This window comes from Hippoglossus stenolepis, chromosome 10 (assembly GCF_022539355.2).
Source record: "Hippoglossus stenolepis isolate QCI-W04-F060 chromosome 10, HSTE1.2, whole genome shotgun sequence".
NCBI classification, from domain to species: domain Eukaryota; kingdom Metazoa; phylum Chordata; class Actinopteri; order Pleuronectiformes; family Pleuronectidae; genus Hippoglossus; species Hippoglossus stenolepis.
The window spans coordinates 25,029,993-25,057,311 of NC_061492.1; the positions used below are offsets into that span (position 1 = coordinate 25,029,993).

At 41.6% G+C, this 27,319-nt stretch overlaps 1 protein-coding gene across 4 annotated transcripts; it reads left to right on the plus strand.

Annotated features, from left to right (window-relative positions):
- The first annotated feature begins 758 nt into the window (after nt 1-758).
- Nucleotides 759-27,319, plus strand: setd3 (SET domain containing 3, actin histidine methyltransferase). Of its 4 annotated transcripts, none has more exons than XM_035169057.2 (13): nt 759-841; nt 4,794-4,917; nt 7,074-7,166; nt 7,259-7,407; nt 7,609-7,681; nt 8,937-9,193; nt 17,976-18,034; nt 19,378-19,492; nt 19,884-19,958; nt 20,405-20,571; nt 22,279-22,364; nt 23,869-24,029; nt 24,359-27,319. In XM_035169057.2, exons 2-13 carry the CDS (start codon nt 4,815-4,817, stop codon nt 24,842-24,844), a joined length of 1,824 nt encoding a protein of 607 aa, XP_035024948.1. In that variant the 5' UTR covers nt 759-841; nt 4,794-4,814; the 3' UTR covers nt 24,845-27,319. The 4 variants fall into 4 exon arrangements, with proteins under 4 accessions (XP_035024948.1, XP_035024947.1, XP_035024945.1 ...); XM_035169056.2 differs by having other exon boundaries at nt 763-841; nt 4,799-4,917; nt 23,872-24,029; XM_035169054.2 differs by having other exon boundaries at nt 764-841; nt 4,799-4,917.

Here is a 27,319-nt window from a genome sequence, read left to right on the forward strand (position 1 = left end):
TCTGCTGTTTTAAAGGCTTCCTGTTGTTGATTTGTGTCAGTGGTGGTCAGTGATCTCACATTGTTTGCTACATAGGGCCACATAATCGTGGGGCCTAACAGTCCTATACTGAATTCTATCAATACTGCACATTAGTTCCTAATGTGCAGGCCTGCAAGTGAATTAAACAGAATGTTGTGCTAAAGTAAAAATTCCAAATTGCCCCTGTAGCTTATTGTTAATTTGTTTAGTTTTTTCTAGTTTATGCCTAACAAATGTAACAGATATAAGATTTTCCCAATTACTTACATCAAGCCAATTATTACTCCACAACTATTGTGTTTTTTCTGACATTTGAATATGCAAATGATGCAATATCTATTCAAATATACACACATTTTTACACAGAAAATGAGACGTTACAGTCTTATGTATTACAGAGAGGATTTTGTTCATTTCTTTGTATCACTCCATAAATCAGAAAACACTGTTAACCACTCTTAAAAAAGTATACATACATCTTTTTAAAATAAAATCTAAATGAGTACACCGGAGCCAATCAATGACTGACATGTCTTTCAACCAATCACCACATCTTAATTATTACCATCTATGGTCTTGTTTCGCTTTCTAAAAGTACGCATCCAATCACAATGCGTGATGAGAAGGGGAAGTACGTGTAGCAGCAGCTTTAACCAATCAGCTGTCGGGATCATTGAGAGTACTGTACTACAACCAACCGAAACGCCAGAATCTAGTGCCTTTGGTGGGCTCTGTCTGGAGGTCCCACCAATCAGATGCGGGGCTGGGTCAAGGTTGGTTTGTGCGCAGGAACAGAGGGACCGTTGCTGTCAGTGGAAAGGTACGAGTGAACCGGAGAAAAAGGTCTACTGGGGTTTATGGTTCAGTTCTGACTACGCGACTCTTATTCCGTGTCACTGTGTGTATGTACTGTGCAGGCTGCTTTACAGTAGCGAACTTAGCTAACTAGCTAACCAGCAGATTAGCTCCTTCTGAAACTCAGCTTCTATTGCAGGACAGATTAGTAGCTAACAGCTAGCTCGCTAACGTTACTCGGTGCTGATGGTTGAGCTCCCGTCGGTACCGAGCCTCGGTCCGCTCACGGCTCTGCTCGGATGGGCCTGAGTCCTCGGTGTTAGGGAGCTAGCTGCTGGCCTAGCGGGAGAGGCTGCCACATCCCGGGGGGCTAACTGGTGCTGGGCAGTGGGTGGAGGGGAGAACCGTGTTCATGTCTTACTACGGGAACTAAAAAGCAAGCCCTGATAGGCACTTCACCAAACCTGGTCAATGTTAGTCAGAAAGTGTTGAGTGATTTCTGTCACCAGCTGTCTAACATGACAGAGAACTCCAGAGAGCAGCCACGCTGCTAACTGTCGTGAGCTCCGTAGTGGGTGGGGTAGCCCAACTTTTTATAAAAAAAGCTATATTATTTCCTGCAGGGTTTGACAGAGCACCAAGCTTAGTCTATTGGACTCAAGTCATCCGTTTCTGGTGGAAACGTTTCGATCGTAGCTCCTAAAGGATACAACCCTCCAGTGTCTGCTGGTTTAGTTTAGACAAAACCATCTGAATATCCAGAGCTGAGAGCAGTACTGCACGTTGTTGGTGATGGTGTGGGAAAACCTGTTGGGATGTGTGTGTACGTGCTGATCTGGAGTCGGTTTGTTAGGATTAGGTAGAGATTATTTAATTGAAAATATGGATTTTTATGTATAGATATTCTCCATGTAATTTGCATACAAAATATGTCTAAACAACCAAGGATTTCAACCCAGGCACACTTTAAATGTAGCCCGGGTCTGCAGGGAAACTAAAGGGCCTCTTAACGCTGGTTCTACAACTTTTACACGATTGTTCTGGTTTTGTAATAGTAATAATATACATGTTGTTTTTATTGTTGTTTGTGTTCTGCTACAGTTCAAATTGCCATGCTAGAAACATGAAACCTGGCCCAGGAAATGATGTGCATGGGCCTCCTAAGAAATATGAGACCAATCACCCGGGTGGTGGCGCTCTAATTAAGGACCCAACATCCAAATTTGAAAAGGCTCAACTCTAGAACTCTCATGATTGACTTGAAATCTGAGACACAAGTTTTTATGTGCTCCGTCAAAAAGCCTCGTACACAATATCAGGACACCATATTGGATTTAGTTTTTTTCAGTAAAGTTGCACTAGAGTAGATATGGTATAGAGAATAATAGACCCAGATAACAGTCATGATCATGAATGAGTGATTGGTCATAAAACTGTTCAAAAATATTGATGTAAAGGTAGGGATATAATTCATCAAGCATTTTTCCACTCATCATGAAGTTTGGTGTTTTGTTCTGAGTGGTGGATTAAAGTGATGTGAATCAGCAGTTGCATCAGAACGAGGAAGTGGCTGCCTGAAGTTCTGTTCTTGTAAATGACTGGCTTTGGACCACAGTAACAACTGCTACTGGATTTCACTGAGCAGCTGTGTGTTGTGAGAGCGAGAGGAGACACACGTGTCCTGGGCGCATGGTTGTAAAGTGAGGGTAGATTGAAAGAGACCCCAGTTGCCAAAAACGGACTCAGCCACTTCTTCTGCTTTGGTAAACTGTCGTGCGTGTGTATGTGTGCGTGCGTGTGTTAGAGGGAGGTAGAGCACATGGGGCGAGCAGTTCAGTGAGGAGGAATCCATATTAGTTGTAATAAGAGCTGTTGGAAATGAAACTGGTTCACATTGGTTGGTACGTGTGTTTATATGAATGTATGTAAATCATTGAACTCACACTGTAATTTACCATTCCCAACATAATGTCTGACTGGTAGTGAGACCAATGAGATGGATTAGCAGATCGGAAATTCAGGTTTTGGTGTCTGTCTCTTGCTACTCTGCCTTGTCTGGTAGTCGTAACATCCTAAGGGTTGGGAGGCGTGCCCTTGTGTCACATGACCAACCAGGACACCAATCCACATGATGTGACAGAAGCTGTAAATCCAGCTTTGTTTTTGTATCTGTTATTCTCGTCAAGAAGTTGACAGATTAATCAAAGAAGCTAAAGATAAAAACTGATAACTTTAGGCAGTGAATAATTCTATGTAGGTGTGCATCAACAATGTTGATGGTTGGAGGTCAAGTTGATCATGTTATTATAGGGTTCTTTATGGTGGAGATTATGTCGATCAGCTCTCTTCTCGTCTTTCTGCTGTATCATGTTCGAGCTCACAATATGAGTTAAACTCCAGCAGGGCACAGCGTCATATTAATACATGATGTCACATCACTCCCTGAGCAGAAGTAGAAATCCTGAGCTGTGGTTAGAACTCTTTTCCCTTTCCTACACTCAGAAGTGTTTCTGACACAAAACATCAAGATGGAAGTGCAATTCTTCAACTGTCAATATTCTGTGTCCCTAATAGTTATTATGTATTTTACCATGCATTGTAGTAAAATATGCACAGTGTATACTTATGTTATTATAACCTTGTAAACAGGACTGCTGAACAGCTATTAAACATTGTAAATAAATGTGCTTTCAATTACTACAACTGTAAGGTCCTCATACAATCACCTCATATACTGTAGATAAGATATGTGGAAACAGAATAAAAGTGAACAGAAACATTTTCTTTAGTTGCAGGTAATGTTATCAGGACAACTTGGCCCAGTGATGGCTTGGTTACATTACCAGGACCATATTTCCACATGTCCAATCATAAACAAATATTTAGAAGGCTATAAAGCAAACTAAATCGGACTGCATATGTGGTCAATGTAAATTATGGTTGGTCATGTGACAGGATGTGACTATTTCCAAGCCTTAGGAACTAACATCTACCCTTACTGTGATTATGTTTGACGAATGTCAAGGCTCTGCTCCCTCCACTGACATGACACTGACATGTCTTTCCACTGTTGTAAGTACATGCATTCACACAATGCATTCCCCAGCCCCTTACCTTTACCTTAACCATCACAAAGTTTTAGGACAAGCAGAAAAATCGAAGCAGGAGCTGCAAGTGCAAGGTTTTGAGTGACAGCCTTATGACGTCTGAAAATCAAAGCAATAAGTCCTGCTCTCAAATTGAAAGACCACGCTCTTGAATAAAGAAAGAGAAAAAAAATATATATATAATTTTTCACCCAATCAGTATGTAGACAATGCTGATGATGTTCTTGAAACAATTTCTTTATATGATTAACATAAGTAAATTCTAATCCTGTTCTGAACCAATAGACAGATGTAGAGTAAAAGAATGAATAAAGCACCAAATCATAATATACATGATCTCAAGGCAATTTTACATAGAAGGTTGAGACCTTAAAATTTAGAGAAACCCAACAGTTCCCACAATGAGCAAGCACTTTGGTGACTGTGGAGGGAAAAAACTCACTTATTTACTGGAAAAAACCTCTAGCAAAACCAGACTCAATATAGGCAGCCATGATATATAACGTGTACAAGAAAACCTTTGTGTCAATAATAAATACGAAATCTTTTTTCTTAATTTGTCCAGAACAGATAGTAGTAAGTCCTTTTACATGTGTTCTCAGCATCATCAAATGGGCCCTCTCAGATACTGCAGTCAGTGCTTGAAATTACAAATCAAAACAATGACGATGACTTTCTCAGAAATGCAATGAAAAGGTCAAGTGTGACTCTGCTTTGTCTGTGTGGCATAGAGCAAAGTGGAGAAATGTATTGGCTGCACAAGAACAACGGCTTGTTTAACGAGTTAACTTCACACAGTAAACATGATGTTGGCAATAAGTCCTAAGTGTGTGATGCTATGCTAACATTAATAGTGGTGTTTTTTCTCAGCCCAGTTGTCCATCCAGCACCATGGGAAAGAAGAGTCGAGTGAAGACTCAGAAGTCGGGCTCAGGAGCCAGCGCTGTGGTTTCACCTAAAGAGATGATGAATCTCATCTCTGAGCTGCTGCAAAGTACGTTCACTTTAAACCTCAACACCCAGTTCTCCTTCACACTCTTTCATTTGGGACACTCTCCCAGTCCCCACACTCCACTGCTCATGTCTAAATGCTAACTCCCTCTAAAGAGAGCTGGAGATTTGGATAACATATGGATTGTTGAGTATAGTTTAATTCCACATCACTCCTGGAAATGTAATTTTTTTCTTTACTGAATAACAAGATCTGTAGGTTTCTAGGCTTCAAGAGAACATTTCATCACTCACAAATTCCAATCAAAATCATGCTTACAATATTTGAGTGCTATCCTGCCCATTGTGCTGTGTGGTAGAGAGGTACAGATATAATTCTGCAGATGCATTTACACTTACAAAGTGGTGGCTGCTCACCGAAGTGTCCTTGGGCAAGATGCTGAACCCCGAATTGCCCCTCATAATTTCTAGTCTTGATGACCACTCAAAGTGCTTTACATTACAGTTTGCCATTCACCCATTCACACACACATTCATACAGTGCATCTATTTTTTGGGGGGGTTCTATGAGGGGCAATTCGGGGTTCAGCATCTTGCCCAAGGACACTTTGGCATGCCGATGGGGATGACTGGGGATCGAACTGCCGACTTTGTGGTTGGCGGACGAACGCTCTACCACTCAACCCAGCAGTTTAGGAACTGATAAGCAGATTTTTACTGGTTAAATACATTTCCCATATTATAACACTCAATGTACTTGGCATTTTGGATTTGGTTCTAATTTGGAACCATGTTTCGGTTCCCAACCCTACTCACACAATGACTGATAATCACATGTATTTAGTTATTAATCGATCACGTTACGTCTCGTGTTGTGTAGCAGGTCTAAACATGTGTCTCATAAACTCAAGAGCAGATCAAACAAACAGAAAGTTAACATCAGTACTGTTCGTGTCCTAATAACTTGTGATCAGTGATGGTGTTTATTGTTAAAGTGTAAAGTGAGTGCAGGTCAGAGGAGTGAGGAGGAAGCAGGCTCTGACAGAGACTCTGACACAGGACAACCGGACCTTTAATGAGCGTCTGTCCTGATCCTGAAGCAGCAGTGTTATAAGTATTCAGCGGTGGAAACCCACTAAAATAATGAAGGTAGCTGAAAACATGAATATGTTCAGTCACTGCATCAATGCAGAGTCGTCCTCCTCCCTGCAGGAGCCCAAACATTAACACGTGTGCTGCTCCTCCTATGCTCTGTGCTGTGTGCGTCAACCTAACCTGATGTGGGTGTAACTCTATCCCAGCCACATGATTGGTTCGGCGCGGCGCTATGCCCATTCTCATTGGCCGTCAAAGAATGGATGGGATGAATTCTATCTATTTAACTTTAACAATTAACTATTCACAATCGTGAAATATGGAAACACCTACACAATACTATTGCACTGAATTCAGTCCAAAGCAGAATCTTTATCAATGTCAAACTACCAAATCAGAGTACTAAATGAAGAATAGATACTCAAGAGCTACTAAAATCCAGGTCCATCGTGGAAGGCCTAAGTCTACTTTCTACAGATGATCTACTGTTACCTCCATTTTAGGAGGAATCACAACAAAACCTCTGTCAGACCTGGGCCCTGACACTTTCCCTGGAAAAGACAAGAATTATAATCTTCCATACACGACCAGGATGTCATAGAGGCACAAAGATTCTCATTGGGATTAGCACTGACACTGGACTCATGTTTCCATAACCTTGCTGGTTATTTATTGTGCTTTCATACTTTGGATGATATGGTTGTTAAACATGTATTAAATTAATTCCATGTAGTATAAACAGTCTTAAATGGAACCTGAACATGCAGAAAACCTAAGAATTTAGGCAGAGAAAGTAGACAAAAGATTGTAGTCTGCTCCAGAACCTCTCAACTCTGCTGTTTATCTGAACCAGAACTCTTTACTGACTTAATCCTGAATTAGGATTAAAGTCAATTTAATGTCCTTAGCGTCCATCAGTTGTTTTCTTTCACCAGGACTCTGTTATACTTCACGGTTTTCAGGTTTCACAGTCACTGTTGATGTGCTCTCTGTGCTGCTGTGGTTCACTTATGCTTTTATGTAGTTGCAGGTTAACATGGTATCATGGTCGTATTGTGTGTATGCTTCAGCCGACATGTTTATGGTTACCCTGTGTTTTCCCAGAATGTAGCAGTGCAGCACCCTCTGCTGGTAAGGAGTGGGAGGAGTACACCCAAATTAGAGGCTTGGTTGAGAAGATCCGCAAGAAACAGAAGGGTGAGGACATGTACACACACACAGAAATGGTTTCACTATTTCATGACTTTAAAATTGAAGTGAATTATCTTACACATTGATTGTGTTTTCAGGTCTGTCAGTGGTGTTTGAGGGTAGTAGAGAGGATTACTTCCCAGAACTGATGTCTTGGGCTGAGGAAAATGGAGCTTCCTGTGACGGCTTCACTGTGACCAACTTTGGCACAGAGGGCTACGGCCTGCGAGCCACCATGGACATCAAGGTGAGCCCTGAAAGCTTAATTCAATTTTCTTTTTTTTAAAGGATCTTCTAGTGTCTGCTGATCAGTATTTCTAGTCTAGTCCACGAATGCCACAAGCTGATCATGTATTAGGAAATAGTTGTTAAAGGAGTGAAGATTCCATTTACTTCCTACATTTAAAAATCTGATCTTTGAATTTTCGTGTTTATGTGCATGGTGCAGGCAGAGGAACTGTTCCTGTGGATTCCCAGGAAGATGCTGATGACAGTAGAGTCAGCCCAGAACTCTGTTCTAGGTAAGAACTTTTTATGATGAGTTCATTACTTTTAATAAAAGTGTTTGTGAGGAACCTGCATCATTCTGAGAGCAAATCTGATCCATTAAATGTAGGAGAAAAGAAAAACTACCTCATGTTAAATATCTTCTTTAATGTTACATAACATAATACATGTCAAGGCTACATATACAGGTGTGCAAAGGTCTGGCCATCCTTTTTATTATGGAAGAAAATACAAGTCTTATTACCTCTGCCAGGGAGGTTATGTTTTCATCAGTGTTTGTTTATTTGTTTGTTAGGCAGATTATAGACTTGCAAGAAATTTTGTCAAAGGGTGGGACGTGAAGGAAGAACCTGTTACGTTTTTGAGCGGATCCAAATAAATGGGCTTTCTCATTTTCTTTGCAGCTTTTTCCACAGAATTATTTCAATCTATGGCTGTAGTGCGTGCATGTGCACATATGCATGCACAAAGGCCGGGCTCACATGCAACAGATCCAGAGTGATAGATACATAAATTGAAGAGTGAAAGAGAAGTTCTCAAGTGAGAGACAGAATTTGTATGTTGCATGCCACTTGTGGATATGCACACAACTGCTGCTGAAGTTATGAGGTCAGACTGTCATGGATGTCATAACTTTTTGGACAATAAAATGCTGCAAAAGGTGCTGCACGCAGCTATACAGTGAGACAACCGAGTACAGCACCAAGTTAAACATCTCTTATTATGAAAAGTGTAAAAAAAAAATGTTTTCTTCATTATGAAACTGGTGGGACAAATTAGAATATGGCTGGCCGCTATAGATTAGATTAACAATGTAAACACTACTTTGACATGGAGAGATAGGGCGTTAGCCTTGGGGGAGGTATGTTCTCTCAAAATGCTTCTGGTTTTTGTCTCTTTTTTTTAAGTAGATGAGACAAACAAGAACGAAGCTTCATTTTTCATCTCTGTTTACAGAGGTTTGATTGACTTATTTTCACTTCAGAAATCTACTAATGTAATTTCCCCTGGGAAATCTTTGCAAACAACTACAACAATGGTTGAAATAAATATTCCATTGTGACATAGGTTCTCATTACATTGAAAAATATTCTAGCAGGTTTTAATCTAGATGTCGTTCTGCAAATCAATGTCTTGGGTGGCTACTGTATTCTGTTCTACCACAGTTGAACATTTCTTCACTTTTCACTACAACACAACAACAGCAGGGTTGTTCAGGCTGCTCAGAGCACTGTTGTCCTGTATCTGACTGTACTCTCTGGGCCTCAGGTCCTCTGTACAGCCAGGACCGCATCCTACAGGCAATGGGCAATGTGACACTGGCCCTCCACCTGCTCTGTGAGCGGGCCAACACGGCTTCCCAGTGGCTGCCATACATCCACACTCTTCCCCAGGAGTACGACACGCCGCTTTACTACCAGCAAGACGAAGTGGAGCTGCTGCTGGGTACACAGGCCGTGCAGGATGTTCTGAGCCAGTATAAAAACACTGCACGGCAGTACGCCTACTTCTATAAACTGGTCCAGGTAGGTGGAGACTCACACCCACATACACATACACAAAGCTGGTACATAGTTGTAGTCGCTGAATTTTTTATTTCTACACAAAGTAAAACACTAGCTGGGCATGGCGCACTCTGACTCGGCCAGTGGAGCTCGTGTGAGCCTCCTGGCTCTCACTCACTCACTCGGCTTGTGGGGAGGAGCACTCGCTCTGTGTGCGTCTAGCTGGGCGTGGTGGACTCTGACTCGGCCAGTGGAGATCATTCGAGTCGCCTGGCTCTCACTCACTCACTCGGCTGGTGGAGAGGAGCACTTGCTCCGTGTGTGTCAAGCCGGGCTGAATCTGAGCCCATCTGTAGAAGCAGTGTTGAGCCAGTTCACTCTTAATAAGAACGAGTTCCAAGTTCAGTTCATGCAGATGAAAATGAACTAGTTCACGTTCATAGTTCATTTTTTATTGGGATGATTTAGGTGACAAACGTACGGTCATATGTTTGGTTATGAATCGATGGTGTCGGATCATGTCTGTGTGTCGCTCCCCTCATTTTAACACTGAGTCCTGACTGAGCGTCACGTCTCGTGTTGCACTGAGCACAACATGTTGATGAGTCATTTTCATGATGTTTAAATGCAGCCTCATAAACTCCTGAGCGAATCAAACAAACACTAAGTGACTTCATGTGCTGATCAGGTCCTGATAACTAGTGATGAGTGTTTATTAGTTCAAGTGAGAGCAGAGTGGAGGAGGACACAGAAACTCCAGCTCGGTACAAACCAGCTGCAGCTTCTGCTCTGATCATGATGCAGCTGATCACTGAGCAGCTGTGACCAGAGAAACTCTGTGTTTCACTGTTCTTCTACAAAGTCACTGACCGGCTGCTTAATGTGAACGAGCTCTGATCTCACTGCGTGTGTCGCTCATATTTCTACCGACCATGGGAACACAGCACTTTTCCTGACAATTTCACAGTGTTTTGTCTGTTATCTTGGGATAGGTCTAAATATTATATTACCCATGAGCCTTGGCTGCTGCTGAGAGCTGTCAATCAGTGCAGCAGTGAAATCAAACATTTGGTCGTTACAGTTGAGAACAAAACATGTCGCCATGGTGACTAAGGTCGCCTGTACCTGAGCAAGAATTAACTGATCTGATTTGCAGATTATGCTCTCAGGTTTCTCATCAGTGTCATCTTTTGCTTTCACCCCAGAGAAGAATATTGAACTCACCGATGATGCTCTGACATTTGACGCAGTCAGAGCAGTGACTGTCCCCAAGTTCGCCCACATCTTACTCAACAAAACAAAGTGTTATCTCGGCGTCATAATGCACCTATTGCAGGAGCTGCTTTGCCAAAGGGGGGACTAGTGGAGGTGCGAAGGCTTGCTGCCATTATGATCGAGTGCAGGGGTCCATTTTCTTCTCAGCTAGTAGATGGTGGGCCAGAACATAATCAAAGGCATGCAACGTTACAGAATGCTTAATGAACAGATTCTCTGTCGTCAAATTGTGTTGTGCAGCCTGAAACAAACAGATGTGAGCTGGTGCCAAGGTTTTGCACAGTTTTATATATTCACATGCGTGGGAGATTCAGATTTAACAAGCAGTATGGGCAGTCAGTAACTCCCTGGCATCTTAAGTTCACCGAAAAATGAAAATGCACTCTTTGTGAAGTGTTTGAGTCCACAAAACACTTTTGGAGTTTCAGGGGTAAACAGCGTTGCAGCCAAATCCAATACAATTGAAGTAACCGGTGGTCATATCTTCAGACATAATAAAACAACATTAAAAACATAACATGCCTACATACTGCTCGTGTGGTGTCATCCAAGTGTCTGGACATTCAAATTTGACTCAAAACATCAACATTTACACCATGTTTTTAGCCTTAATGTTTTCTGATATCCTCCTCTGGAGCTGCATTCGTGCGTGGACCACAGCAGACATTTAGGCTAAAAACATGGTGTGTGATGACACCACAGGAGTGGTATGGCGGCATTTTATGTTTTTTTTCTGTTGTCTTTTACTTTTGAAGAATTGGCCACAATTTACTGCATTTGTTTTGGATTTTGCTGCAACGCTGTTTACCCCTGAAACTCCAAAAGTGTTTTGTGGACTCAAACACTTCACCCACCCCTCCATCGGCACAGTGGTTAGTAGATAATAAGTGCATTTTTATTTTTCGGTGAACTATCCCTTTAAGCAACAATGAAGGCCATTAGAGGGTAGAGAATGTACGAAATTTAACTGAGGATTGTGGCATAAACTTCCTTTAATCATAGTGTGATATAAATATGACAGTGATTTATATTATAAGATCAGTGTGGGAAAAGATTCAATTTGAAGCTTCATCAGAGTTCATCAGTAGTCTCAATGTGCCAACATGGAATACGATATAGAGATTGTGCTAAATGATGAAATACTTGTCAACAGGCCCAGATAACAGATAGTAGGATAGTGATCAGAAAATATGCTAATTTCCCATTATAAGAGTGTAGCATGGTGAAAGGAATCAGTCTTCCTCTTCTTGTCTTCTGTTAGCTGCTACATATCAGTAATATGATGAACAGGCAGGAGACTGAATGTTCACAGCCTTGATATCTGTATTTATTGGAAAATCTCAAAAGTGTGTGTTTGGTTAATTATTTGTCTGTTTCAGTTAATTCCATAATATTACATATATTGTGTCAAATATAAATAATTAATTCATGTAGAAGAAACCATAGCTAAATGCTTTGGTTATAGCTTTTGTTATTTGTTATTTCTTACTGTACAGTGCAGTTTTGATAGACTCCACTAGGCGGGAGTGTTGTGTTTTAAATGGTCAGTGAGCCAGAGAAACAAGCTCAGTGTAGATTGTCACAAATCCCCCTCTGTAAATACTTTTATTATAATCATGTTCTTCTGATTCATGATGATAATCATCTCTGATAAACATGAAGACTCAGACTCATGGTCGGAACACCCTTGGCTTTCTTACTGTTGTGGTTCTGAACAGCTCTGCAAAGTTTGAAGTCTTTTATTCAAACTACTACTGACCAATCAGTCAGCTACTGTGATTCATAGTTGTACTGTATATGTATGAATGGCGTTCTATTAGTAACCATATTTACCTGAATAGTCATATGTGTGGATGATGAGCTGAACTGTTGTCATGAAGTGGATATAAAGCTTAGAGGCTGTCAATGAAGCTGACGGTGAAGTTTTCTGCTTATACTCTGGGAGTGTGTCTGTTATGATGACACAGGCTCAGCTTAGTGCTGTGCAGCTATTTGGTTGATATAAAAAAAAAAGGGAACTGTTGCTGGTATTCTATTCTCTATAAAAGAAAGTTGCAGCTATTTTAAGACTGATTTTGTTAATAATGTTGTTTGTGAACACATATTGTACAGTTATGTTTGCCTGAAACCTCAGCGATCAATCCCACAGGGGATCAACAAATAATCTTAAAAGATAAATGGGATATTTCTAATCAAACAGGTGATATGTTAATACTAAGTCATGTTTGTCAGAAGATAAATTACTTAAAACAGTCAGCGAGCACATGTGAGATGTTTTTTTTGAGTTTGCCCTGTCTGAGGTATCAGATCTTGTTGCAGAAACAATAAACTTAATTGGAGTTGCAGCTCAAATAAAAGTAATAATGGGCTCTGAGTTCTTCACATCAAAAAAATATATGTTATGCCTGAGAATCACAGCTGAAATGCACTGCAGTCTCCAGTAGTGGGAAATGCTGTTGCAGTGATTGGCAGCTCTCTCAAGGCCTAACTATGTGATTTTTAAATAATCTGGTGAAAGCATCTACTGTGGGATAATAACGAGAATGTTTAACCTGATACTGTCAAACCCAGTATCACTTCATATCATATCTTATATCAATGACAGAATATATATTTCTGATGACATAATATATGTGTCTGTCCATTTAGGATGCACAAGTGATTGTGAATGAATTTCACTTGCTTTGGTGCAAATGAAAGTGGTGCAGTGGAGAGGCAAAAAGCAAGACAACCCCCAAAATGGGAATGGTTTTGCATGTGGTAAGCCACAGACAATTGCTCTCTCCTTATCCTTCCTGATTGATTCTTCTCTAGTTTTGTGTTCTGCTAGTGTCCTTGTCACTACTGGTAGCATGAGGCGGTACCTGCAGCCCAATCAGGTAGCACAGATAGTCTAGCTCCTCCAGGATGGCACATCTATATGTGCTGTCGCTAGAAGGTTTGCTGTGTCTCCCAGCACAGTCTCAAGAGCATAAAGGAGATAACAGGAGACCGGCCGTTACACGAAGAGAGCTGGACAGGGCCTTAGAAGGGCATCAACCCAGCAGCAGGACCGGTATCTGCACCTTTTGTGTGAGGAGGAACAAGAGGAGCACTGCCAGAGCCCTACAAAATTACCTCCAGCAGGATTCTGGTGAGCATGTTTCTGACCAAACTGTCAGAAACAGACTCCATGAGGGTGGCACGAGAGCCTGATGTCCTCTAGTGGGACCTGTGCTCACAGCCCAGAACCATGCAGCTCAATTGGCATTCACCAGAGAACACCAGAATTGGCAAGTCCGCCACTGGAGCCCCGTTCTCTTCACAGATGAGAGCAGGTTCACAATGAGCACATGAGACAGGCGTGAAAGAGTCTGGAGATGCCGTGGTGAACGTTATGTTGCCTGTAACATCGTCCTGCATGACCGGCTTGGCAGTGGGTCAGTGATGGTCTGGGGAGGGATATCTTTTGAGGGTCGCACAGACCTCCATGTCATAGCCAACGGAACCCTGACTGCTTGTAGGTACCGGGATGAAATCTTCAGAGTGATTGTCAGAGCTTACTCTGTTGCAGAGGGCCCTGGGTTCATCCTGGTGCAGGACAATGCCCGGCCTCATGTGGCCAGAGTGTGTATAGCCCATATTCACAAATCACAATTTGTCTCATAGGACTTTAACAAGGTGTGACATCCTCTGCCCTTAAACCTCAACAAGAGGGACAGAATATATAATACTAATGACAGAATACTTGTATATCTAGATAGAAAACAGAAATAGATTAATGTAGCATATTCTGTGTAATATATTGTTACTGTATTATATGAGATTTTATAGTCACTACCAGAGCTGCAACAATTAGTCATTTAATTGATGAGCTTACCAACGGAAAATTAATTATCAACTATTTAAAAAGGCATTTCATTCATATTGGTAATTTATGTTGCAGCTTGTCAAATGTAAGGGTTGAATATTTATTGTTGTTGTACAGTTTGTGACTGTGTGCGTTGTCTCTGGATTTTCTATTGTTGTGTAAAAATGAAACATGAATATACCTTTCTGGGAGGTTTGAATGGTCACTTTCCACAGTTTTCTGATATTTTCTAGACCACACCATGAATCTGTTCATTGGGAAAATAATGAACAGATAAAGTGACAATGACATTATTATTTCATTAGCATTAAGGCATTATAAGAAGCCTTAGTCACCACAATAACAGTCACTGTGCAGAAAGTGTTTGGTACAGTGTCATATTTAAAAATGATGCTTAGAGTTTGACTTTGTCTATCAGGAGAGGAGATTTTCTCACACACACAAACAAAGAGCTGTGCGTGCACTTGGCTTGAGATGGGGACTGAGCGAGGAGGGCTCATGAAGGTGTGTGTGTGTCCTGTCCCCTCATCTTTGATGCATCTCCTTTCTTAACGGACACACACACACACACACACACACACACACACACACACACACACACACACACACACACACACACACACACACACACACACACACACACACACACACACACACACACACACACACACACACACACACACACACACACACACACACTTCTCGTGAAGCCCCCTCACTCTGTCCCTGCGTCCCTACTCCTCCTCAGATGACCGGGCTGGAAAATTAGCTTGTCACATTGGCTTTGAATTGAATTGACCTGAATGTACCTTCCTCAAAAACCTCTCTCTCTCTCGCTCTCTCTGCATGTCTGTCTGTATGTGTCTATTTCTCTCCGTCTCACCTCCTCCTTGTCCTCTGTCTTTCGTGTATGTGTAAGTAATCAGCCACACATTGATCTACACTGGCTTCAGAAAGTATTCAGACACCTTCACTTTGTACACACTTAATTGCAATGTAGATTTAGATTTTTATGTCTCTGTGCCGGGAATGATTTGGCAGATGTTCTCCGGAGAGTTGGGACCGGACTTTCTCCAGAGGTTTACTTTAACACATGTAGGTAGGAGTAGGAAAGTTCATTGAACGCGTTCATATTTTTTGTGAATGATGAACTGAACGAATCAGTTTACATATGATGTACCGTGAACTTAGTTCAAAATGTAAAAAAAATTACTAAACTCATTTTCTGACATGTGCACCTGAATGACAGGTACACAGAGAGGGTAGGTGTTATGATGAGCTGTTTCATGCCTGCTGTAACATGGGCAGGTATAGCAGAAAATACAGATGTTATGCTGCGTTCGCTCTGCCGATGACACTAAACATTTTCTGGATGTTTTGATGGTCCATTGAAAGGATGGGATTTCTCCCAGTTCTGTATATGGCCAGTCTGACTGTGATAGACAAGTCAATGTATTTGTTAGCGGGAGGGAGAGAGAGAGAGAGCTACAGCAGGCAAAAAGCATTGCACACGGCTCTACAATGAAACAATGCCTGAAAACGCTCAGAAAATATTATATTAAGTCTGTCTATTGAGGTGAATGGATAATTATGTGAATTCATACATGTTGGCTGTAGATGTGACCAAATCTAACTAAATTTGTTGTGGGAAGTGAGCATCTCTTGGTGGGTGTGAGAAGAACCAGTACATTGCTGCCGCCACTGAAAAGTGTATATGCCATTAGTGGCAGTCAAATTATTAAAGTCAATACCACAGACAATGTAAGAGAGAGACAAACCGTGTGCGTGTGCGTGTGCGTGAGAGAGAGAGAGAGATACAAGCCTGGTCACTTTGTTTAACTTGACAAGCCTGATCCTCCACACTCACCTGTAAAGATGAATCAGTGTCACCTCTGGACACGCTTTAGTAACACACTTCTACACACACAAACATAGCAAACATTCACCTCCAGAGGTAAAATATGATGTGACTCTATTTTACCCTGAGGTGTGAGTGCGTGTGCGTGCGTGTGTATTTCGGAGAAGTGCTGAATGCAGTTAGCATGAGACACATTTGTGTTTAAGAAGTTCAAAGACCATAGCACTATTTTTAGCCCATCATTTACAAAAATCTAATCCTGAAATGTACCTTATGTCCAGGTTTCTGTTGTTTTCTATTTAATATTAATGTATTATTACGTAAATGAAGGTAGACAAACATTAGCTTAACTTTAAATGATAGATACAGAGATAGATATAGACTGGACCTGATCCATTCACAGCACTGTATGCAAGTACTGGTGTCTTGAAGCGGATGCGGGCAGCCACTGGTAACCAGTGAAGGGAGCAGAGGAGTGGAGTAGTGTGAACTTAGGTTGGTTGAAGACCAGTCAAGCTGCTGCATTCTGGATGAGCTGCAGAGGTCGGATGGCATTAGCAGGTAGACCTGCCAGGATGGAGTTGCAGTAGTCTAGGCGTGAGATGACCAGATCCTGGACCAGAACCTGTGCTGCCTTCTGAGTGAGAAGGGGACGCATTCTCCTGATGTTGTGCAGCGTGTATCTACACAAGCGGGTTGTTGCAGTAATGTTGGCAGTAAGGGAGAGTTGACTGTCGAGTGTCACACCCAGGTTCCACCCGGTCTAGGTGGGGGCGACCACAGAGTTGTTGATGTTGATAGTAAGGTCATGGTTGGGAAAGCCTTTCCCTGGATGTGTACTTCGACTTTTTAGTTTGGTCCTTGTCAAATTCACTAACATGGAGGTGTTATGGTATTAAAGGTAAAGTCATTCCTTCTGCATAGTGTGTGAGTTTTCCTAAACATTAGTGGAAGCTTTACCAGTATTTTGTTTTTAGTTTAGTTTAAGTCAAATGAGGCAGAGTCATGCTTTGAGTTGGTAGGCAAGCTTTAGTGTGTAGTTACTGTATCTTAAGTTTTAAAGATGACCTTTAGGGACTTCTTTATTAAATCCTGTCTGTGACTTGATTCAGTTTCCTAACCAAAACTATTGTCAGGAGCTCAGTGTTGTTGCAGTCGCTCTCTTACACAACCTGCTCAATGTTTTTTGCCCAGCCGTTAAGTATCAAAGGTACAAACACTATTATTCCACCTTCATTCTAGAAGCAGAGATAGTCACTGAGCCAGGTCGAATGGTGGGACAGGATGCCGGCGTTGCTGTGTTACAAGTCATCATCAATATGTTTCTGATTCCAGAATGCCAGGACTTGGGGTTTGTGTTTCATTGCAAACAAGCAAAGGCGGCATACTGAGGGTCTCTGTTTAACACAGTGTCTCTCTCTCTTTCTTTCTCTCTTTCTCTTGCTTAAGCTCAGGACACTTTTTAAATGGCTGTGTTAGTTGACGGTGGCAACATTGGACACACACACACACGCACACAGTTTCAGGCCCAAATTGATGAGGCAGATTTATGACGGCTGCTGGCCACAACAAATTAAGTTGACAGTGATGTATGGTGGGGAGCGAGTGTCACACTGCACTAACGGACCACACACATATACACACATGTGCACACACCCCAGCGGTGGACCCCTACTCCCAGTCCTTCTTGTTAGGCATCCCTGCCAGGCAGCCCACCCTCACTCCCAAGCATACCTGCATAATGAAATTCCTCTCACTGATGTGTTTTTTTCCTCTCTCTTACTTGTTCCTTTCATCCACCTTCTTTCCTCCATCCCCAGACTCATCCTGCAGCCAGCAAACTGGCCCTGAAGGACAGCTTCACATTTGATGACTACAGGTCAGTGTGTGTGTCTGTGTGTTGGATGGGGCCTGTTTTCTGTATTGCTAATTTAACTGGAACAAATGCAGAGGAATCATTTTGGTTTAGTGCAGATGCCTGGTTTATATTCTCACAGTTTTCTGATGGTGTGTTCTGTTAAGATCTAGAAACACTGGGACATTTCTTTAAGGAGTGAGTTAGGCCCAATCCCCTTTCACCCCTTGGCCCTACCCCTTAGCCCTTCCCCTTCGTTTTGCGCGTTCACATGTAGGGTATGCTGTCCCAATACCTGTTGGGCCGGAGGGGTAGGGCTCTATACCCCTCCAAACAGAGATTTTTCAGACCCTCACTTCCAACCTAGGGGTACCCAGAATGCCTTGCGGTTCACCGGCAAGCTGGGAGAAAGACCCACAAATGTAGTATTTTATCCATTAATAAAGATTTAAAAATTACAATTAATGACTGTAATATATGTTTAATATCATTTGATTTTTGCATGATAGTTCAGTATTTTCACATAATTTCATAGTTTGTTACTTTTATTACTAATGTATCTTTATTGTAATCATGGTTCCAGGTTTGCCTAATCATGCTGATAATACAGAAGAATGGAGGTGGTGCTGTTACATGTAGAAGTACATATATGATGATTGGGTGGCTTCTTGGTCCAAAGATATTATTATTTATAGTATATCATATATATATAATATAATATTGAATAGCTGTCAGCTGATTCAGTTACAAGGGAGGAAATCATAGACAGATAGAACATATTGACTTCTTTCTGTCTGTTTACTTTTTCGTTTTTCATGGTTTTAAATAAAACCTTCAGCCCTAATTCCATGTGGGTGGTCGGGCAAGGAGAGGGGCAGAGATGAGATTTGCACAGCACATGTGGTAGAAATGATAATCACAACTAATAACTAACTAAGAAAGGATTAAAGGCACTTCCATGATATTATTGCATATGTATATTATAGGATATGTATAATTAACATGATATGAATTACTACTTTGAGGATAAATTACGGTTATCATCAGTAGTGGTACACGATGATGCTCACCAAGGATGGTTTAAAGGCCTGTCTGATTGTTCCCAGATCTCAGTAACTCCAGTTGTAATATATTAGAATGATCATGTGAGAGAACCAGGCCCTCAGTCCCTCTTCTCCCTCCATCTTTACCTCCTCTGTTCTCACTCCATCTCTCTCCCTCCTCATCAGATGCAAGCCTTCTCTTTACATGGTAATACCACAGTTGATTTGATAAAACTCCCCCTCTCACACTGATCACATGATCCCTGCCAGTGGAGTAAATAAACGCAACAGTACTGAGCAGTGATAAGTTGATGTATGTGACAGGTGGGCGGTGTCTTCAGTGATGACCCGTCAGAACCAGATCCCGACTGAGGACGGGAGCCGCGTCACTCTGGCTCTCATCCCCCTGTGGGACATGTGTAACCACACAAATGGACTGGTAAACATACACACACACACACACACTATTTTATACTGATGGACATTTGCTAGGGTTACAAACAAGGCTTTAAGGCTCTTATATTGAAACCTCTGGACACTTTGTCCATGTATTGTGATAAATGTACATGTCCCAGTAATTTCAATTCAATTTTATTTTTATAGCGGCAAATCATAAAATACGTTATCTCAAGGCACTTTACATATTCAGGTCACGACCTTATAAATTATACAGTAACCCAAGAGTTCCCACAATGAGCTTAGCAGTTTCACTATCGCAAAAGAAAATTCATGGTCGCTGGTGAGTGGAAGATGTTGTTTTGATGAACATAAAAATGTGTTTGCTCAGCAGCGGTGAGGATTGATGAGTAAAGGTAATTGTTGATCTGCAGATCACCACTGGGTACAACCTGGAGGACGACCGCTGTGAATGTGTGGCGCTGCAGGACTACAAGGAGAATGAACAGGTTACTGTTGCTCACACTTTACTGTCTCTCTTTGCAACTCAGTCTGCACACACACCCCTTATCAGTGCTACTGATGTCAGCAGCTTAGCAAAGTGAGAAGAGAGCCAGCTAAAAGTATGGAGGAGAAAGAGAGTCCCTTGTCGCCTTGCTCTCATTACCGCAGGGATGATCAGGGACGATTCAGAGGGACTGGCATTTCCTCTCCTGCTCTCACTCCTCTCACACATTACAAACTTTATGTAAAATGCTTCATTAATTTCTGTTAGTGATATTTTCTGTTCATGTAAAGATTATTTCATTGTCCTTGTTTGCATCAGAGATCACACACATGAAATCTGTGCGTGCATGCGTCTGTGTACACGTCTCTCTTCTCGACAGACAGCCTGCAGAGGATGAAAACTGGTATAAATATGTTTTTTTCCTTTTATTTCATGTTCTGTTTGTAGATCTACATCTTCTATGGCACCAGGTCAAATGCTGAGTTTGTCATCCACAACGGCTTCTTCTACCAGGACAACGCCCATGACCGAGTGAAGATCAAGTTAGGTGTCAGTAAGAGCGAGCGCCTGTATGCCATGAAGGCGGAAGTGTTGGCACGAGCCGGCATCCCAGCGTAAGTCCAAACCCTCCTTTATGTCACTCTTCACAAGTGTTTATTTGAAAAGGACCAAAATTCCTCCTCTTCCTGCTTCTTATCCACAAAGATGGTGTCAGCTCTAATGAGTGACTGAAACTGCAAACTAAGCCTGAAGCATTTTACTCTGAAGTCTTTAATATGGGTCAAGGGGAGCTCGAGGCTCACGACCAACTCCATGTATCCTTCATATAACCATGGTGCACGTTTGTCTTCCAACAATAGATATTTCAACCAATTAGGCCTCCCCTTCGGCATAATTGAAACATAATATAAATATTGCAGCATGTCTTTTTATTTTTTTTCTCCTTCCCCACCAAGAATCAACTTCCCATCAGTCCCAACACTTTCATCACCAAGAAGTTTAATCATTTTATCATTAGCCTCTTAATTTTATGCAGCATCCTCTGCTCTGCATTTTTTAATCAGACGCCTTTTAATCTCTTATTGATGACAGTCGAAATCTCAACAGTGGAAATTAAATGAAACATTCCCCATTGTTGCAGGGGCGCTCTATTAAACTGACAGATATGCTCGTAGATCATTTTCAAAGGAAACACTAATACTCTCAGTGTCAGGGCCTTGTCAAGATGTGGAGCGGCTGCTATCATCACACTCCTTTCTCATTTCACCTCAACTGTGTTACTCCCTGAAAAAGTGGAAATAAGTGAACACATCGGACTGTTCTTTTACAAATATCATTGAAAACAACTTTTTTAAACACAGACACAGCAAAGACATTTCCCTGAGCTGGACAGAGGGCTAATGTAATAGTGCGGTGGCTGTAATGTGTTTGTGTGGTGTAATAATGTCGACCCTGTGCTGCCCATCGCCACATCGATCTCTTGGCTCAAGCAGGAACAAATATTGTGTAAAAGAGATTGGCTTATAATGTAATGATTTGTTGTCCTTCAAGCTGCAACACAAACGTTATTTTCACAGACAGATGCGACAGAGCGGAATATCGCCTCACTTTTACATTTTATACTTTCTATTACAAGATGAAGCCCATTTCTGTTTGAAATCTTTTTTATATGATAGTTCCACCCTCGTATGGAGGGAGTATCTTTGACTGTTTTTATTGCATAATAATAACTTAGTTTTTCTCCTCTATCTAACATCAAACAAACAGGCTAAATTTCTAATCCTGTGACTAATCATCTCATTAATACAAGTTTTTAACTGCGTCTTTCCATTTACTTACTTGTGGTTCCAGCCAATTTTTGGGTGTCTACTTAAAAGCTGCTGCTCTTACAGAGTTTTGAAGAGGTTCTGATGAGTGAGATGGAAGCAGTGGTGTTCCTTAATGGCCCCGTTCCGAATAGACTGGGCACTGAAATACAGTATCCATAGTTGTATAATGGACATCTCACTCATACATTGTTTTTTTCCCTGTCACGTTATTATTGTTTTTCATGTGGTTTATAGAGATTTTTGAAAAGATTATACAAAGTACATCAATAAATCAGTCAATGAAATGTTATTTGTATAGCCCATATTCACAAATCACAGACATGAGGTTGAAGTTCATCATCTCACGCATTCTCTGCCGTCTGTTCAGAATGCCAGGATGTAATATGCTTTATATGATTGAAACAGTGGACCTATTTAAATATTATATTTGGCCTCTTGTTTCTTGGGAGTGTGTATTGATGTGTAACTTGGTGTGTATGCTGTTGTTTTCAGGTCCTGTGTCTTTGCTCTGCACTGTAATGAACCCCCCATTTCAGCCCAGCTCCTAGCCTTCCTCAGAGTCTTCTGCATGACGGAAGGTAAGACGCTGACAGAAATGCACACACACACACACACACACACACACACACACACACACACACACACACACACACACACACACACAAGTCAGCAGCAGGACATTCCCTGTGGAACCTCCAAGCGACAAACCTGGTAGCGTACTCTAAAACAAAGCCCGCCACAGTATCTGACGCTCCTCCGGGACCATCGCCAAGTGACTGCTTCCTCCGCAACACCAGCAGAGGGGAAGAGACATAGAGGGGGTGGAGGTAGAGGAGAAGGAAAGGGGAAGAGCTAGGCCTGTCCATTCCCAAGCTGCTTAATTGATCAAGGCAGGCCACCAGATGTGTGGAAGGAGAAATCCGCTGGGAGTTTGCAATATTCATCGGCATGTATGCAGAACAGCACCGGTGTCATAAATCCCCAACCACACAAGGCCACATCCTCCTCTTTCACACAACTCGTCTTGATGACCCCGCTTGATATATTATTCACTTTTTTGCTGCATGTTAATCTTTAAAATGGTCCCTGTGTGTGTGTGTGTGTGTGTGTGTGTGTGTGTGTGTGTGTGTGTGTGTGTGTGTGTGTGTGTGTGTGTGTGTGTGTGTGTGTGTGTGTGTGTGTGTGTGTGTGTGTGTGTGTGTGTGTGTGTGTGTGTGTGTGTGTGTCCTAACAGATGCGACATGATGGAATAGTGTGCACACACAACTAGGGCGCTTTCATCTTTCCATGTAACTAAGCCATGTTAAAGTGTTGAGATGAGAGGAAGTTGGATAAAGACTGATGGTGTGGAAGGTTATGAATGGCTCCACACATCTTTGATAGAAGGAAGGGACAAAGAAACTGATCACATATAAAGGCACAGTCTCATACCTTTTGAGGTCTTTTTTTGTGTCATGTGACAAGAATATTTGTTTAATCTTTCAATAATTTTAACTGAAGTTATTACCCACATAGACCAAAGAGAAAAACAATCACTTTTTCTGAAGAAAAAAAAACTGCCTATTTCTTGTTTGCAAGCATTAAATATTTAACTCAGATAATGAGACCCAGAATTATGAAATTAATACACACTGGAATGACACACTAAAATTACTTACATAACGTAACATAATTAAAGCCTACATTAGGTTTCATCTGTGAATGTACAGTACACATGTGGCCTCCACTTTCTCCTTTTATATCACAAAACTACTAAAATGGTTAAAAGGTCTCTGACATATATAGATTTACAGTAGGTGAGATGTTGAAACTAGTGAAATGTGTTAGTTTTATGTAACGGTGTTACACACAATACACACAATAATCCAAAACAGTCCGTGCACGTCTCATGTGGAAAAAAAGGTGAGACACAAAACTCTGCTGCCAAAAACCTGTTAACATGGGCATCAAAATAAAAACCAAGACATTCCACAAGCATATTGCACACATTATTCACATGTGATGCAGGCAGTGTGTCCCGGTCCTGTTTAATCTAGGTTTTAGTTTCATTTGAACAGAGGCTAACATGTAGCTTCATTTCAGAAGAATTAAAGGACTACCTGCTCGGAGACCATGCAATTAATAAGATCTTCACCCTGGGCAACAGCGAGTTCCCTGTCAGCTGGGAGAACGAGATCAAGTTGTGGACTTTCCTGGAGACCCGAGCTGCTCTGCTGCTCAAGACCTATAAGACCACCTCAGAGGTCAGTTTACGGGAGTTGAATTTATTTTAAAGGTTTTGATTAGAGTTTTCTGTTTGCAGATACATTTTAGGGTTGTAAGGGTTGAATTTTGTAGAACACGTCTACAGCCAAAAGTGTTTATACCTTTTGTTGAAGGCCACAATCAACGGTATAATTGTCAGCTCTTTGATACCAGGTAGTTTATTTTTTATTTTAGGACCCCTCCTTCTGGGGATTGAAGGATCCTGTTCAAAGATCCAACAAGAGCTACCGAATCAAATATGTGAAATTCTTCTTTTTTTTCTCTCTCGTTTTCTTTGCTTCCTATCTCCTGGCCTGGTCTCATACAGGAGGACCGCTTCATGCTGGAGAAACCTGATCTTTCTCTGCACTCTCGCGTGGCCATCCAGCTGCGTCTGGCTGAGAAGCAGATCTTGGAGAAGGTGTCATCAAGTGGACGAGCTAAACGTCTGCACTTCCAAAAGAAGCTGGAGGAGGGTGCACCATTGCCTCACTATGAGGAAAGCGATATCGCTTTGCTGGAGAATACTGAACCAGACGCAAAGCTTCCTATTATCCTCCGCAAGCTGGAGGAAGTGGAGGAAGGCCAGGAGATCCAGGTGGAAGAGCACAGTCATCTCCTGAATGGGGAGAAGGTGGTGTACAGGATGGAGGCGAATGGAGAGCCAGTGCAGGAGGAGACTCAGGAGAGGGTCAGCAAAGATGTTCATTCAGCTTTGGACTCCACTGGAAGTTCAAACCAGAAAGGCCAAATGGAAATGGCCGACCAAAGTGCCAGCCGAACTGAAGAGATTCCCAAAGAGAGGAGTGAATAAATATATTCCGCTTACAGCCACAGCCCATGCTATTTATTTATTTTTGTGTCTCTAAAATGACTCAGAAATATCAAAGCTGAAAGAAACAACGATGTTCACATTCAAATCAGTGTGTTTAAATTTGAAATGTAGGTTTGCATTGAAAGGTTTTTGTGGCAGGTGGGAGGGGTGCAGAACAGGTCCCAGCAGATCATCAGATGAATTAAAAAAAACTAAATAGAGTTAGGTGAATGTTATTTCCACAAAACCAAAACCTCTGTTATTGGTTGTGAAGCGGTTGGTTTATTACTGCAGTTTTTCTCCATATGTGTCCACTATATTTTGAGTTGACAATCATTTTCTATGGAGAATCTTGGGGTGTGCTGCTGATTTAAGACCATCGCTGGCCTCTTTTTTTCTTTTCTCTGCTTCAAATAATTTCAGGCTGAATAACAATTACGTAGCTACAGCCCTTCTTAAAAAGCTGTTTTATTTCCTGTTTTAAAAGTATCTTTATGAATGTAGTCAGTTCACGTTAGAGTGAGTATCTGTGGATGTGACTTAAAGGGACTGATGTGTGACACAGTGATCACTGTTGTTGCCCCTGAGAAAGCCATATACAGGACTCAGTGCTAACTAACTGTGCACTGATACAAAGCCAATACTGACTGAAAAACTCACATTTGATGCACAGGCTTTCATGCTTATCACTTATTACATTGGACCTTATAATAGTGTGTGTGGTCATGGGGTCTGTTAGTTTTACCCATTTACTGAAAACACTTATCATTATCACTCACCATACTGTGGAGCCACATTCAGTACTGTGGTACTTTTACATTGACATACATGATTGATACTATTTGACAGAGTTCATCTTTGAGCCTTTGGCCACATTTCATCTCCATCGGAAAATGTTGGTTCAGGTGACCCAAGTGACAACAAGTGGTCATAATGGGGCCGCTTCCTCAAGTCTGATCACTTAAAGTATAATTATCATTAACCCTCCCTGCAGACGCAGGATCTCGATCCCATAATTCGTCTTTGCTTGCTAGCGTCCTCTATTTTCACAACAAAACAACGTTATATTGCGTATATTACCGACTTGCTGGTAGATGAAGAGGGCATGCAATGGGTCAAGCTGACAGTGATTGCCCTCTGAGCGGGTCATGACGGGTGGAATACGTATCTTTTCCCACTGTTCGAATAAATGTTCGAATTTTATAGTTGAGTGGTCTGAATATCTGGGCTCAGAAAGCCCTACCTGTATATGAAGGAGGTGAGATATATGCTAATGTCTTTCGATGCATTGGATGTCCTCACGTCTTTTTCCAGACGTCCTTTGACTCCCTGAGTCTGACCCCTTCCTAATCCAGTCAGGGTCAAATGTCAGCGGATTACCATCCTCCAATCATATATGACCATTTGTTACCATGTCACAAAAGTTTAATATTTACTCTGGGTCACGTGTACATTTCTAAACCAACTCTTTGGGAGAAATTTAGCAAACTGCTGAATGCTGATGAAGAGCATGATATGTAGTTGAAAAGCTCAGGAGACACTTGTTGGTGTAATTTTAATTTATTCTGACAATCTACTGTTCCCCAAACTGTCTCTCTTCCATTAGAATGATGATGTAATAGTGTCGTTTAAGGAAAAGTTTAGCCTCACAAAATTGGACCAGGAACACAGTGGAGCATCATTATCAATATTTACTTCACTGAAGATAAGAGAATAAGAATCATCACTTGTTGCTCTGAGGTGAAACTGTCAATATCCTGGTACACTGTTCAAAAGGAACCCGGCTCATTAGGGACTCATGGTCAGTGGGTTGTTTTGAGAAGGTGAATTCACTTGTCTCAAACCTGTACACCTGTCTTGGCAGTCCCACTTCAGCTCACATACTGTATAAAGCAACCTTTATCTTGTCAACTAGTGCAGTGCCCATCAAGCTGGAGTGTGAACTTTGATGATGTTATCAGCGACATCATCTGTGACTGTTTTCTCAGTGGAAAAGAAAACACGAACCCGTGGTACCCGCAAATGCAGTGGAGTATTCCTGTGGTCGTTAGATTTTCACCCGCCAAGTTTGAAGTGTATCTGCTGAGTGGTTGTGTAGAACATGGAAGGACACAGATATTCAGGGGAGAAAGGGGTCAGTTGAGTTCTACAAGAAACGAGAAACGAGCACTGATAACACTCACTGTGCTGTTAGCTCGTCTTCCTGCTCTTGCTTTGTTGCAGCCTATTAGCAGTTTTCTTTCTTCGTCGTCGTGCAGATGCCACACAAACGGTAAATATGATTTACAGCCTGTTGTTTTAACTGATCAGTTACTGTTATCAGCTCTGCTTTAAACACTGATCAGGGATGAATGACCCTGACAGATCTGCACTGGCTATAGACCTTCACCTTATTGTGTTGTAGATGTAAACTGATATTTTGCCCATCAATCTACACTCTAACCCATCATAATAAAAACGGAAATCTTTCATTAA